Source organism: Lathamus discolor, chromosome 5 (genome assembly GCF_037157495.1).
Source record: "Lathamus discolor isolate bLatDis1 chromosome 5, bLatDis1.hap1, whole genome shotgun sequence".
NCBI lineage: Eukaryota > Metazoa > Chordata > Aves > Psittaciformes > Psittacidae > Lathamus > Lathamus discolor.
This window is the reverse complement of record NC_088888.1, coordinates 40,584,702-40,600,473: the sequence shown is the minus strand read 5'-3', so window position 1 is coordinate 40,600,473 and position 15,772 is coordinate 40,584,702. Positions and strand designations below refer to the sequence as shown.

Below are 15,772 nucleotides of genomic sequence, written 5' to 3'. Positions count from 1 at the left end.
AAATGTCCCCTTAAGCCTGGAGAAAATGCCCTAAGCAGGGCTGAGGCATGCTGATAAGCCCCGTATAGTCTCTTTGGAAATAATTCTATGAATGTCTTATCAAACGACAAAGCCAGTTCACTACTCAGTCTTTTGAATACAATTATTTGTTGTGGCATGCTGTAACCTAAATCAAGGAAATGACCCAGGTTAAAGCAAATAGTACCAGCCAGCCTTGCCTGGAAATCTTCCTTGTTTTTCATGTAGACTCTTCCACTGACTTTCCCCCATGCCAGTTACCTGAATATTTGCATTGGTTCAGGTGAAGTGAACAGATTTAACAAGTGACACAGGAGTGAGGTCAGGAACTTCTCAAACTACCTAGAATAGGGGAAACTGCGTTTTCCCTGTGTTACTAGTCTGTTTTAATTACACAGACTAGACTGACTACTCTCCTAAACAATTAATCTGGCATTTTCCAAGAGTGCCAAAGGTACCACTCTATCTATAGCCTTTTTAAAAATTATTATGTAGGTGTATTGTTGAGGTTACAAGTTCAAGATTGGAAGTGCTACAAAACCATGGTGGCAACACTATGCATTACTTCTAATGGGGTTTAAAAAAACCAAAACCAAAAACATTGCACATTTTTAAAGTTGTTTGGCCTGTCAAGTAAAAAAAAAGAAGACAAAGTGGCTCCAAGAATCATTATTTAGCATTAAGAGCTCTAATATTTTAAATACACTGCATGTTGTTTACCATGAAGTTTACTGAAAATCTAGTCAATTCAAGAAGAGAACATGCTTATCAAGCAATTCCAGAATAAACAGATTTATTTATTTTTTGAAATTCCATTAACTGTTTAGCTGTACAGTGACATACAGCACTCGAGAATCTCTGGGACAGATCTGCTCATTTTTATGCTCACTTCCCAACTCCTGCAATAAATTTATCTTTATTATTGAAGCCCCCAGTTAAAACCAGAAACCTCATTGGGCAAATGTTTTCTATCATGAGCTCTGAAGCTGGCAGGTAGGATAGAACATAAGAAAGCCAACACAGATCATGATATCACAACCTATCTTACCTATAACAAATCAAATGAGAATGAGGGAGCAAAAGCATCTGCTTTTGCCTTCTTAGTATATGGAAGATTATAGGCTTACAATTTTCACAAAAAAATTATGAAAGGATGGGGCTTGAGGAATTGATGCAGGCGTGCTTTCTGCACCCCTTTATTTGAGGTTCCAGGAATATATGTCATGAAGCCTCTAATTCCATGAAGTGAAAGCAAACTGCAGAAAAGAGGTAGCAGGGGCTGAGAAGATGTGGTTATGAACACATAAAGATTCTGGAACAGCTAAATGTCAGACCTTATAGCAAACAGAAGACAAAGAATAAAGTCATCACAGGTGCAACAATAACTCAGCAAGATATTACAATGAGAAGCACGCCAGTGAGAATGTCAGTGGGGTTATGAAGATTAACTCCCCTAGAAAAACAGGGAAGTAAATGATAACATGGTAGAGGAATTTCCTGTTTCTGAAGCCATAGGGAAATCAGGAGTAAAGAGCAGTCGGTGTCTGAGAAAGCCATCATATCTCACATGCATCTGTTAAGTCAAAGAACTTACTGGAAAGAAAGTGCTGTGATGCAGGCCCGAAGTCTCGGTGTGCCTCCTGTAACTGTTTCAGGCGATCCTCTACAGACACCTACACATAAACACAAGTACACATTGCATTTACTTTGTAACACCAGAACCATGATAATAAAAACACGTATTTACATTAATTTTTACTTATATAAATTTGGGTAGTCTGTGCATCATAGTACTTATTTGACATGCACCTATTGAAGTCTATTTCTTTTCTTTCATTGGCTTGATGACTGTCATGTTCATATTCCTGTTCTGTGAGAGTACTGCAGATCAATAATGAATAATAGTAGGTTCATGGTGACTATAGCTGACTGCTGAATTTTCTGACCTCCTCCCAACCCTTCTGTTGTCCAAATTTCCATAGTCAGCAGGTCTTAGTTTGATTGTACTGATCTCACAGCTGCCTTTCCAGCATGAAAACATTCTGAAAGATACTGCTTCACTGGCTGACATGGTTCCCCCCGGTTTATTAATTGAAACTGCACTAGCAAGCCCAGCAGCAGTTTGGCCACTTGGTTAACTCAGTTTAACTTAGTTTGAGAGGACACATGCAAAAAAAAAAAACAAAAAAACCCCCACGAAAATGAAGAAAGATAAAGAAAAAGCGAAAGTTAAAAAAAAAGGAAAAAAAGAAAAAGAAAGCCACTACCATATTAGGAAAGGGAAGGTCTAATCTGACACAACAATTTTGCCTGGCAGGAGCAACTCCTTCAGCCCAGAAACTGATGCCCAGGTTTTGACAATTCTGTCCCACTTCCCTCAGCTAGAGAGGTGACAGATCTTCCATCCTTACCCTAATTCTTTCAGACACTTAATATCACTTAGAAGCCAGGTAAAGAAATAAATAGCAACTGACTCACTGTAAGTATTTCCTGCCAAAAAGAGAGTAACAAAGTGCAAAAATTGATAAGTGAATTTTTAACTGATGTAAGAAACTTCATTAAATCATTCACTGAAACTGTGCATGATCTTGAACTGTAATCAGGCACACTGATTTACCTTTCTCAGATGATTTAAGCACAACAATCATAAGTAAGCAATACGAATCTTTCATACAGCATATCCTCTTCTGTTTTATAATGCTAAATGTACTATTGCTCACATCCTGTTACAGCTTTACCAATACTTCAGTCACTTTAAGTGAAATTCCCTGCTGAAACTTAACACTCAAAACCAAAATAAACCAGCTTTCACACAAACTGGAAACACAACAGAAATACGTACACCTGTGACAATGGTTTATGCAGTAAAAATACTGCTATAAGACATACAAAATACCATGTAGCAATAGTTCCCCCTAGTCTCCAGAGATTAATGTGGTCTCCTGAGAGAGTAAACTGGTGGGACAGTGAGTAAACTGCTGGGAGAGTGAGTAAACTGCTGAGAAAGGAAAAGTTTTTGTCAAGCTACAGAAGGAAAGACAGCTCCCTTTGTTGCTTTGGTACCACTAGAGTAACACCTTAAAGAGAGAAATAAAAAACAAATGGTAATAATGCATCTTTTTAAGAGAAGCATCCCTTCCCCCACACCTACTGTACACATTCAGAAGAATACCTGTAAAAGTTTCCACCGCATATTAAGATCATCCAGTTGACGAGACATCTTTAACGATGGATAAAGGTCAAGTGGAGACAGCTGACTTGACAAATCATTCACCGTCTTAACTTTCAAGTTGATGGGAGCAATTTCTTCTCTAAAAGCCTAAAAGAGTCAGAAGCATTCATTTATTTTCAACAGACACCTGAGCAGCACAAAAGCCACGGTAAACTCAACAGGGTGCTGACTTGCCCAGTGTGGCAGCTTATGTTAAACAACTGTACGTAACTCAGTTCTCTGGCAAAGAAAGATCACTCACTTCAGTGTTCTTATTAACTCCTTCACTCCTTCATATACATCCTCAGAGAAAAAGAGTATGATATTTATTCAAATGCCCATATCCAAATTGTGCCCCAAAACAATTTAACTAAGTTTTCAGTGATGCCATATGGTTTTAGAGCTTTTATTTCCAAAAAGAAATACACAGTGCTCTATCAGGAGCTTTAGCAGTCTACAATGTGTAAAGTGCTCTTAAGAAAAAAAATGCATTCAGTAACTACATTTTCCAGGATTAAGCAGCAGACAAAAAATCAATTTAAAAGCTATTTTTGAATTAGCAAAGCATGAAGGAATGTATCTTCTAAGGAAAAGGAGTACAATGTTTTACCTGGTTACATCTGTAGAGTAAAACTATTGCAATGATTAAAAAGAAGAAAAAGGTTTATTGAATTTAATGGAACTAAATACAGTATTAAGATAAAATTGATGCAAATTTTAGTTACAGTTGAAGATGCATCAAACGTCTTGCTTGCTGTGAGCTGTTAATTATTCAATCCTATGAACGGCTTGATTAAACATCACGAAACAAGCCAAAAAAACCTAGAAAAATATTTTCTTTGGACAATTCAATTATTTACCTCCCTTCAAAATCTCTATCATCCCACCCAGGAACAGAAGGAACCTACTGGCAAGCAGAAGCTTCTGTTCCAGAAGCATCTGGCTTCTGGACTGCCAGCAGGGCCCTATTACTTCAGCAGATGTTACAGGTTTTTGCACAGCGATGAAAATCTAAAAGACTCTGCTTTACTCTTCTTTATAGAATAAGCCATCAAGATATGACAAACCACTTCTTAATTTGAGAACAAAGAACAATTCAGCACCAACATCTTATTGCTTGCTTTAGTATCTATACTAAAATATAAGAGGGGGAGGAGATGCATTGCTTCTCAGATCAACAGCAGTCTGGATATAAGTCAGCTCTGACTGTTTTTAAGATTTTGGTTCCATTAAACCTGAATGTAACAACAAAATTCGGAGAATGAGGATGCTTATATTGATATACGTGAAATAACACAGACGTGCGTTAATTTCACAAGTCCACAGGCTGTGTATACATAGAAAGAGTATTTGCAGAAAACTGCTTGCAGCCCACAGCTCTTCATTCTTTTAACTCCAGTGTCCCATGCTGAAGACATAGACGGTCAAGTACATGACCCCGGGGGTCCTCTAATGTTTTGCTATATTCATTCTTGAGATTAAAAAGTGAAAAGTTGCATTTGTGAAACAGAAGCTTGGTGGTAACTGCTAAATTTGCCTGAAACAGCAACTTTCTCTACTTATATATGCATACCCACATGTTCTCCTGGAATCCCTGATACTCAGGCATTCCCCCAAGCACTATGACTGTTTCCAGTCAGCCCTCCTGGACAATGTTAGTTATCAGAGGTTATTCCTCCTTTGGGGAACTCTGCATTACTGGGTCCCTACCCAACCCATGCAGCTAAGCAGGGGACAACTGCTACCCACCATGAGCAGCCATGTCTTGGTGTGCTGAGCCCTGCATGGGTGGCCTGGAACCCTGGCTGCAAGACCTGGTATGCCCACTAAAATATAGTAGTAATGTGTGTTCTTCCCTTTGAAATAATCCTGAAGAGAAGCCAGATTCAAGTAAAGGCAAATGTAAATTTTCACTCACACAAGCTAAAATAGACAATAGATGCGTGAAGTCTGTGAAAGTTAAGGAACAGAAACTAAAACCATGTGTATACTTCCTTATGACTGAAAAAGCTCCCAATGTTTTCTAAGAAGAAAGCTATACATGATGGCCAAACAGATCTGACAGCTCACCGTTACAAAAAGGAGGGGAGCCTACTGTCAACTGCTGGAATGATAACTGATTCAGCTCAATCATAATCCAGTGCTTGGGCAAAGCTCCAAACACACCCATACCCTATCTATGGATTAGATAGTATTTCTAGAAAGAAAATATTTAAATCCTAGAACACAATCTTTTTCATTTGATGAATGTTATATTCTGCACACTTCTATAGCTTGCCGATCACATGTGCTTATGCAATCACTTAAGCACTATAACCTGCACATGAGAATTTAAGTGTACAATGTGTACATAGGTAACATAACTAGGGGTAGTAGAATGTAGGGGTCTGACTCTCACATAGGCAAAATATTTCCCAGGAATTCCACACTTACTGTAGTTTTCTCAATGTGGTCTGGTAATGAATCTATGAGCAAGTCTCCCACGGGTTTCCAGCCATTCCTCACGTTTTCAGCTTCCTTCAAATCAGCGTCAAGATCATCCATGGCACACTGCAGGTCTTTCAGTTTTTCTAATGCTTTGTCCACTTGTTTCTGCCAGATAGTGGCATTGGCATTTAGGTTCTCCCATTTCTCTTTTACCTCCGATGACTGCTTACGCATAGCTTTGGCAATCCTCATAGCTTTCTCCTCAGGGGTCAACTCTGCAGAGCGAAAGAAAAGTTACACTGTTTATTTCTGCTCTATTTGTGCCTATTCAGTGCTCAGACAGTGCTCCTGAGGTACATACTCAAGATAGCAAGTGCAGTGTTAACTGATCATTTATTTCAGCAGGTACAAGGTAGAAGACAGAGTACCTTGCCATAACTGAAATAAACTTTAATCACTCCTAATGACAAAATAAAGCTTGAGCAGAAATCACGAAACTATTCCTCCTTGCATGTATTATGGTATCTGCAAAGCAAAGGCTGGTTTGTCACTTTTGAAGGCAAAAGGGGAGGAAAAGGAAGGTCACTCTTCCCTACTGGAAACTGCAATAGAGAATCTGGACACCATTTCATGTAGAAAGAAGAAAAGTAGTTTGCTCTGGATCACTTACCACCACCTTTCACCCTACCATCAGGATGTCTCGTACTAGCAAAAGCTTACGTGTACTGAGTACTATGTGGTGAGTGGTTCTGCAGCACATCCACCTTTTCATGTTAACACCAAAGTCCTAAAAGGCTGGTTTAAATAGGTTTAGCTAATCTAAAAATGTTTAGTGAACCTTTTGAGTGAAAAAGAGCCAAGCTTACGGTGCACGCTTTCTCACAAACTTCAGGCTTATGTGTCTAAATCCCATGCAACACAGCAACCACAGAAATCCCATTCTTGTTAAGCAAAGTGGGCATACACACAGCCCCAGGATGTAGTCATAGGAGATGATACTGATTATTTCAGTTAATTGTTTATATTTAAATCTCCAGTCCCTGCAAGACTTTAAAAGAACCCCACCAAAAAACCATCAGAATATGCTCAATTTGTTGCTGAGAAGGGCAGGCACATTCTTCCCAGATGTAAAAGTAACAGGGAGTTGTTCAGATCAAAACCAGTTTCTGTCCACCAGCTCTATACATTTTTAAAAAAAGTTGGCCCGTATTAATCTTGATGCATGCTATACTACAAATACTAAGAGAGTATTCAGCAACACAATCAGATGCCCTCTGAGAGGAAAAAAATATCCAAACAAACAAAAAAAACAACCTCCTCACAACTAACCTGCAATGCTTAAGTACATGTGAAGGGACATAAATTATATATGTAGCTCTGGGATATAGAGACATGGCAGTAACCCACAATTTGCAATACTGACAGACCAAAATAAGGATGAAAACCAGAGATACGCTCTGATAAATTATACTTTGTCTCTGGAATTCCAGCAATTCGCAGTAGAATAAACTATATCATAGGACAACACAGTTCTGGTATGATCTTTAGCCCAAGCTTTGCTTAGAAAAAGGAAAAGAAATAATGCTTAGGTTCTAAACAAAACTCCCTTTCAGAAAAAAACTGTTTAAAAAAAACCAACAGCTACAAAATCGCTTATGTAAAGATATCAAAGAAATTGCTACTGGAAGCAATTTTGGAATTACACATGGCTGACAATATACCACTAACGAATGAATGAGAATCCACTACAGTCCCTTCAAAGGGACCATGAGGCAAGCTGCAGCAAATGGCAAAGACTGAGGTTGAGGTATCCAATGATATAGCTATAAGTTGAGGACAACCAGGCCTCAGGTGTAAGAACTGCAGGACTTTAAATGAGGATTAATGGAGTACCTAGCACTGGAATGCGTTACAAAAGGGAATGGAATACTGAGCTTCATTGAAAGGCAAAAGAAAATTGCAGACCCAGGGGGAAAGCCTCCTTTGTTGGCATCTCAACCATGTGAATACAGGAGACATTATACCCAGAAACTGAAGTAGAAGTTACATATATGCAAAGCTTCAACCTACCATTTTTATCCAACATCATGTGCTTACATCATCTGTTACCAGAGCCACAAGGGCTTAACAGTTCTAAACTAGACTATTAGCAGGTTATTTAAAATGATCAGTCACTTGATCGTCCTTGTCACTTGACAAGGAACATACTGAAAGCTTCAGTAAGAGCTGAAAATTTTGCAAAACTTTTTTGGTTATCTATAAAGGTACTGACACAACAGATTCAATAAGTGCTGCTTGTCCCAGTGGAAGCACTAAGAAAAAAAGTGGCTGTAGTAATAAATGGGAATAGAAGAGGGGAACAACAGCCTGGCTTTACTTGTGTGGACACTTAAAACAAATCAGCTTTACTCCTGACAAGCTGGCCACATATTTTGGGAAAGGAAAAGACAGACTGACAGGGGTGATAAAAGTATCCCAACAGAACTGGAACCCAAACCATTTGTCAGATCAGTGTCATTGTAAAGGGTACATGGCACATATTTTATTTGAAAAATACTAATTCACTGTGAGACTGCTTTATTTTATAAAAGCCTTGTAAGTGCTTGTAAACGTGACCTAAAAAGACATTTACTAGGGAAAAAGAGCTATGCACACATTTTTATGAGCTCTAATACCATTCAGCATCTATTAATTTCAGAAATACATCTTGTATAACCTTCATGTTTTCCATCACGACAACTCAACCTATTAAGGAGCAGCACATTACTTTTTTTCCAAGTAGAAAACACATTCTCCAAGACACTGGCTTTATAGCACAGAATTGTAAGCCACAAAAAATTACAGTGAGAATTTTCTTCTATAAGTTTGGAACTTGTTTCACCAGTCTGTCATGACACACAGTGGCAGTGTGAAAAAAGGCTACACAGTGGTTGTTGCTTTTTCATCCCCACTTAATATAAAGTCTTCCCAAAGATCAACTTTTCTTATACCCCCCTCTTTCTTTATTCTTTTTCTTTTTTTTTTTTTATTTTTTTTTATTTTTTTAATGGTACTTATTACATTATCTCCACTTCAGCAGCTGCTCGGAAAGTAAGAAAAGCCTGTATTCACTGGACTATCTGTTTACCAGAGAGGAAAGATGTTATCCGACCTTGCAGTCAGGGAGAAAGAACAGAAAAACAGAGTCTGCCTCTGTCATGGGCAAAACTTGATTTTACTAAGCTTTTTTCTTTTTTCACAAACAAAATAATGAAAACACCAAAAGCTTTTCTGTGTCTCTATCAGAGACAGAGTGCCATGGATGGGAAACTTTCAAGCCTGAATTTTAAGCACATAGCTTCCTCACAAGCTTACATATTTGGAGAATACTTAGCCAGGAAAGTTATCGGTAAAGAAAATTCTCCTTGCATTAAGAAATTATTTTAGATCTCAAACTATTCCTGGTTCCAGCAGATTTGATTCTAAGCAACTGTGCTTGATCTTCATTATGTGGATTTCAACTAGTGATCTCCCTCCATCTTGCCAAAATTGCATTAATTTCCTTTCGCTTTTGCTATACTCTGAATAAAATATACTAGAACTGGACCCAATTTCATGCCTACTCCCTCTCCCATTATGTCAAACACTGTGTCTTCTGTGGTTCAGTCAAGCTTTGCAGCAAAAAACAATGGGTGACACAGCACTGTAACCATTATGAAAACTTTCAGAGCATTTGAACAGACACAATGGCACCCTGTCAGACTCCTAAGCAGAAGAACCAAAAGCAGTACTATCACTGAATGAAGTCTTTAGCATCACTCCAGCAAAAGCATTCTCTGGATTTCTAATAATCTGGACAGAAAACTTAGTTCTGATGGGATAGGAATAGGAAGCTTAAAGAACTAGCAGCAACTTCTTTTTTGTGGAAATGTAGCAATTAGTCAGATTCCAAGAACCCAACCATGCAAGCATAACAAAGTATGTCACCTTTTTCTCCTATTCAAATATCTATTGCATATGTAGTTAAAGCAAAGAAAAAGCACAGTCATTTTTATCTTTATCCATTCAGGTTTTCTTCTATGAAACCTGAACATTCTTCAAACTAGAGAGGCATAATAAAACAAATAGTGAATGAGGAGAGTCGCTGAAGGATAAAAGACAGATTACCTTTAGTCTGCAGAAGATAGAATCATGAAAGCATAGAAAATGAAAGCTGTTAACCTCATGTATGATGAATACTGGAAAAGGCCCGAAGTATGGGCTCCAGATAAAGACAAATGAGAAAAATGCTAGCAAATATACATATCCTTCAATAATGGTTGTTGATTTCCCAGTGGATGCTGGTGGGGAAGACATGGAAGGATGAAACAAAGAGAAAATAACTTCAAGTTAAAAGAGATAATTAAGCTGTCCCATAGCATCTATCTCCAGAAAACCCCAAAAGATTACAGCAATCCTGAGAACCGTGCATTTATCCAACATAGTCAATGTAATTTGTCAATATAATCAAAACACATAGAATACTTCTCACTAAAATCAAGCCACCATTTTGTAACAAACGGTGTGATCCAAAATGAATTCACAATACTTTTGTTTAATGGAAGCCCAACCAACATTTGTGTTACTCCAGAAACATAAAACTCAGTTTTACTGTGCTCCTGCCACAAAACCAGAAAAATCCAAATATAACAGTACTGTTATAGCATTACCAAGCTACTATGTCTTCTTCCAATTCCTGTTGAAGAGAGAATACTAGTGGAAAGAAGGCTATCAGCACTGTATCGCAGTTACTCTAGCCAAGCAAGGAATTAATCCTATGTTTCCAAAGCACTGTGGCTGCAGATTGTGACAAGCCTTTTATTTCTTCCAAAGATCAACAAAGACTTTTTCCTGGCACAGAACGGAAGGCAGGTAGCTCTTCAGCAAGGCTGTTGGAGACAGATATACATCCACTAACAGCATTTCAGAGCAAAACAAAGGCATCTATTTTATTCCAAAATAATATAAAACCAGAAAATAGCCAGGCAGCATAAAAGGTAGGGCTCCCTGACTTGATAGCATCCTATAACAACAAAACAGGTCTTTGAAACATCCATGTTCTGAAATTTTTTGAACTTCCTAAGGAAGTTTCCTCAGCATGTTTTCTCTTTATACACTTCTTGTTTAATATTCTGCAATTTCCGATTTGCTTTCTTGAGGCTCATTTACAGTGTTTTAGAACTATGTTTGCTCTACAGTATAAGAAAGGAATTTTCCTTCAAGCAACATCCTAACCTTTGGCATCCCTCAGTCATCTGCATTGCTAGCAGCATAACTGAAAATCCTCTTGCAGACACATCTTTACTGGTTTCTAGAGTCTTTAAAACAAGGCAATAGTTAAACTTCAAGAACACGGTTTCTACCTGGGAAGCATCCTAGTATTTCAGCTAAAACTGGACCATAACAGAGCATACAGTTCAGGAATTAATATAACTCTGCTTATATCCTGAGGTCTTCATGGTTAAAAAAAAAGAAAGAAATCAAACAAAACCACAACAATAATAAAATTGACCACTATGGCCTCAGGCCATCCTGTTTCCAATACTCAGCTGTTAAAAGTTCAGCTCAGCTGCATAGCAGAGAACAAAAAGCTATTCCAGGTGTGTGTAATAGCTAGTTTTACACAATAGCTTATGAACAGACACAAGTGTTTGAAAACAGAATTATTGGCTGCTATATACATTAGAAAACAGTAAATTGCCTATTTCCAGTTTGATTTTCCTTGCTAAGAGGAAAAATTATGGCAGAGAATTTACCTGAACTTGCTCAGTGGTGGGAAACAAATAAGTTTGACTTTTATTTATGTCTGAAAGAGGTGAATATGTTGTCTACAACCTTACGGTAAGTATATGCATGTAATTCATTGATACCTACTAATATATTTCTCCTATAACACAGATGTTATTTATGGGGCTTCCTACACTTTCAATTAAGAAGAGATAACAGATGGCAAATGCTTGATTTTAAATTATGTGTTTATGACAACAACCTTTGCTACCAAACAGCAGATTTCAAAGCTAGGAAACTGATTGGTGTAAGAAAACTAGAAGCTACTGAAGGACTTTGACAATACTGCAGACTCCTGGAAACAATCACTATTGCAGTGAGAATCAGTGTGGTGACCTATGGTAATATGCTAGGATGTTAGTTTATGTTATCTTCTAAAAAAAAAAAATAAATAAAAAAATCTCCACTTCCTCACCGCAGCAGTGGAATTTTAAGGACAGAATTTCAGCAAAGCCGTATCATCAGTCTGTAGGACCTTGGAGATAGAAAATATTATTTCTCCTTTCCTTTATGTTTCCCATGGCCTGTAACCTTACCAACAGTATAAGGATCTAAGAAGCCAAATATAACTATTCCGTAGAGAATTATAATTTAAATTTTTAAATCTAAATTTTGTCCTATATCATGGACATGTGACAAGAAAGCTAAAAACGCAAGCATTTCCAATTTCCTTATTCTGAACATCTATAAAATTCAGCAGCTGGCCTGCTCATTTATCAATGAGTTCCAATCAGCTACTGAAGCAGCTCACAGGCAAGAAGAGTGTGAAGCTCACTTTTTCACTTTTATTCCTATGGAAACATGGCAAAACAGAATCAGAAGAAAGAACAGACGGGAGATAAACTTAACTTAGAAGGACATTTCCTGAAAGCTAAAGAACTGTGATTGAATGCACCATTTACTACAGGGTACAGTAGGATGACAACACAGGGGCCTAAAGCCAAGATGGGAATCAAAAAAACAAGGCTTGTTCATAACCTGATTTTACATTCCTGTGATATATTTGAAATTATTATCTATAATGTTCCTGCTAATGGGTTATCATAAGACATCCTATAACTAATATTCTCTGTGGAAGGGACAATGAATGTATGTATGCACAGGTCCTTGAAACACGTCCTGATGAGTCAAGTTCAAAACTGATTCTAATCAGTTTTCTCCTAAATCTTTCTCATTCCTTGTCCCTGCAACAGTGCAAGGGGCGTAAAGAAAAAATAAATAAATTAGTGGATGGTGAGAGATAGGTTGAAGAAAACAGAAAAAAAACATTTACAACTTTCCCCTCTGCAGGTTAGAAAACCTTCTCCCCTAAACACCCCTGCCATTACACAGGGTAAGAAATAACCTCAAGAAACAGTGATTTGCCAATTAATGTGATTATGACTTAAAAGAAAAAGGTTTTGTTACTTGCATGTTAGAAGCAGCCAAACCCATGTTCAGATCATGACCATACAGTGCTGTGTACCACTACGTGCTGTGCACAGGGTCTCTGTGAGGGGAGGCTGGGGCTGCCAGCAATTGGGGTGCTGGGGATGGCCAGCTCCTGCTGACAGGGCACACCTGAGGCCCTCAGCCACACTGGTGGCACCTTAGGGAATGTATTCATGATACAGCAGAAAGCACCAGAGAGAGAATAGGGGGGAACAAAAAGGAGAAAGAGCAGAGGGAACACCAAAGGCCAAGGAGAACGAGCAGCAGCTCCATGGCAGATACCTCACAGGGAGAATCCAGAAGAGATGAGGAGAAGAGAGCAGCAGAGAGAAACCTCTAGGCTGCCTGTAGACCCACCACCTTCCCACACCATTTGCTGCCCTGTTGAAGAAGCTGAGCAAGACCTGTCTTCATAACAAGGAGGGAAGGAGAAAAGGAGACGGGAATAAAGGAGGCAAGTTGAGCCTAGGAAAGAGGAGAGGAAAGATACGGGTTTTGTGTTTTCTTTTTGATTCTCACCATTGAACCAATAATTAAATATTTATTTTAAATGTCAATAAACAGTTTATTTTCCCCAAGCTAAATCTGTCTGGTCCACAACAGTAGTTTGTAATAGATCTACATGTGTCTCCATCTTGACCCATGAGCTTTCTCAGTCCTTTTCTTCCTATCTTCTGCCTCTGTCCCACTGAGGGAGTGAGGGGATGGATGAGTGCAAGTTTGGCTGGTAGCGCGTACTAACCCACACACCACATGCTCAAAACAAGAGTCTATGGAACTACTGAGTGTGAACAACGAAGAGGAAAATAAGTTCTGACTCAATCACTTATACCAACCCCTGCTAGAAAATTAAGATTTTACACTGGTAACATTTCATGGATTGGCATAATTTGTGTTGGGTTGTTCTATGGCTTCTGAGAGGAGAATCTGTGACTTCAAACCTTTGTGTGAAAAAATGAGAAAATATAAACCAAGCATTGCTTATTTTTCAACTGCAGGGTTGCTTGTGATTTAGACCAAAACATTAGAAATGCGACCTATCAAGTAAGTCTGAGAGTAAAGACAAATCATTTTTTCTAGAGTCTGGAGTTCAAAAAGGAAGTAGTAAGATACATTATAGCAGCTAAGGTACAAGAACTAATCACAGGGGAAAATGATTCATTTGCTTTAATCAGCAGCTATTCAAACTTTATCTACAAAGCTGAATTAGGGAATATGAAACCACATTTGCACGGAAGTAATAGAAAGTACAGATGCAGGAAAGATCAGTAGTTTCCATTGAAGAAACTTTAAAAGTTTGCTATGGAGGTTTATAGAAAGATGTATGGGGAAAAAAAAAAGCCCTAACTCCTGATACAAGCAGCTATACTGTGATTTTGCAAATTATAGAGAACAGTAAATTATTCATATCTTACAGCAACTGATATTTTTGTAAAAATAGATTACTACCTTTACCAAGAACAATTCTTACATAATTGAAAGTAAGATTTTATAATGCTGTAGCTTATATCAGACATATAATTCTAGGGGTTAATTATGCAGATATTTGGTATATTTCTCTTTTTTTTTGGTTATGGGGGTGGGGGAAAAATATGTATTTGTATGTGCATCCTTCAACTACTAGTCTGATTACACTTAAGGTGCATATGTTATCCTGTTAAGAAAAAGGAAAAGACAGAACGAATGACTTTCGTGCTTTGAATCAAAAAATTGGAAAAGGAAATTCAGATTTTTCTATTTCTTCCATTAAAATGTGAGTTCATGTAAAGCAGAGTATACGTTTTGAGGCTAAATCATTGAAATAAAAGCAATCAAGATGTGATTTGGAACATTCAGAAGTCTAACCAAATAATCAGGATATCAGATATGTACTAGAGACATGTAAGTCCTTTTTCTCTCATTTTGACCATTTCCAAAAGTAAGTATTTTCTGACCTGTTTTGGAATGCAAGCTCCTTCTTGGTTCCTCAGGCCCTTCAATTGGTTGATCAGCAAGGAAAACTCGTGCCTGGTCCACAGCATTGAGAATGGTTTGCTCTTTATCCTTCAGTTCACGCCTCAGTGCCTTTCGGGAAGGAAAAGAAGAATGCCATTTGTAACTTGATCTTGTAAACAACAGATACTATACCATTTTCTCTGTTTTCACCTCTCTGACCAGACCTGTCTAGTGAGTGAGTAATAACCAACATGTCATTTAGAATGCAAGATGAAATGTAAATTTTACAAAACAGAAATGGCAACAAATTAAGGCTAGAAGGGTAATTTCCACAGAATTGACTTGAAGAACTCAACACAAGAAAGACGGTGATGGTAGGTTTCAAAAACACAAAACAGAAACTACTATATTTAACTTCTAAAAAAAAAAAAAAAAAGAAAAAGTAAAATTAAAGGGTTTATTGCTATGAACAGGACTGCTAATATATCCTAGATTATGACAACACACTTTTTTCTTTCTTGGTAACTGCAATAACATAAAATTTCATCTACTGAATCTACAGAAGATAATTTTACAACTGCCAGAAATAACTGCAAAAGTACATTCCTTCGAAAACATTTCATCTTATTTGTGTCTTCTATTTATTAATATTTGTAAAACTTAGAAGATACATAACCAGAACTTTTATGATGATAATGATTTGCAAAAAAAAAAATAAAAAAAAAATCCTTCAAGTTAGACAAAAATGTTTTGAGCCTTATTATGCAGAAACAATTGAGCCTTATATATATATAAATAGATAAATATATAAAAGATATTTTCATAGTATTTGAAATTTTGAAATTAATTTCAGGTTTTCTTTTTCTCCAGCAATTATGACTTTTTTTAAAGGATTAAGTGTAGCCACCCTTTTTAAAAACAAACATTCATAGGTAGTAGGCTGTA

At 37.5% G+C, this 15,772-nt stretch overlaps 1 protein-coding gene across 5 annotated transcripts in view; it reads right to left on the bottom strand.

Moving 5' to 3' along the window:
• Window positions 1-15,772, bottom strand: part of UTRN (utrophin) — a 386,987-nt gene that overhangs the window by 74,746 nt on the left and 296,469 nt on the right. For all 5 annotated transcript variants that reach the window (XM_065680488.1, XM_065680489.1, XM_065680490.1 and 2 more), the window contains 4 exons: window positions 14,827-14,956; window positions 5,663-5,931; window positions 3,191-3,337; window positions 1,613-1,691 (listed from right to left, as the gene is read on the bottom strand). In XM_065680488.1, coding sequence (XP_065536560.1) covers window positions 1,613-1,691; window positions 3,191-3,337; window positions 5,663-5,931; window positions 14,827-14,956 — 625 coding nt within the window. The remainder of the gene's footprint in view (window positions 1-1,612; window positions 1,692-3,190; window positions 3,338-5,662; window positions 5,932-14,826; window positions 14,957-15,772) is intronic.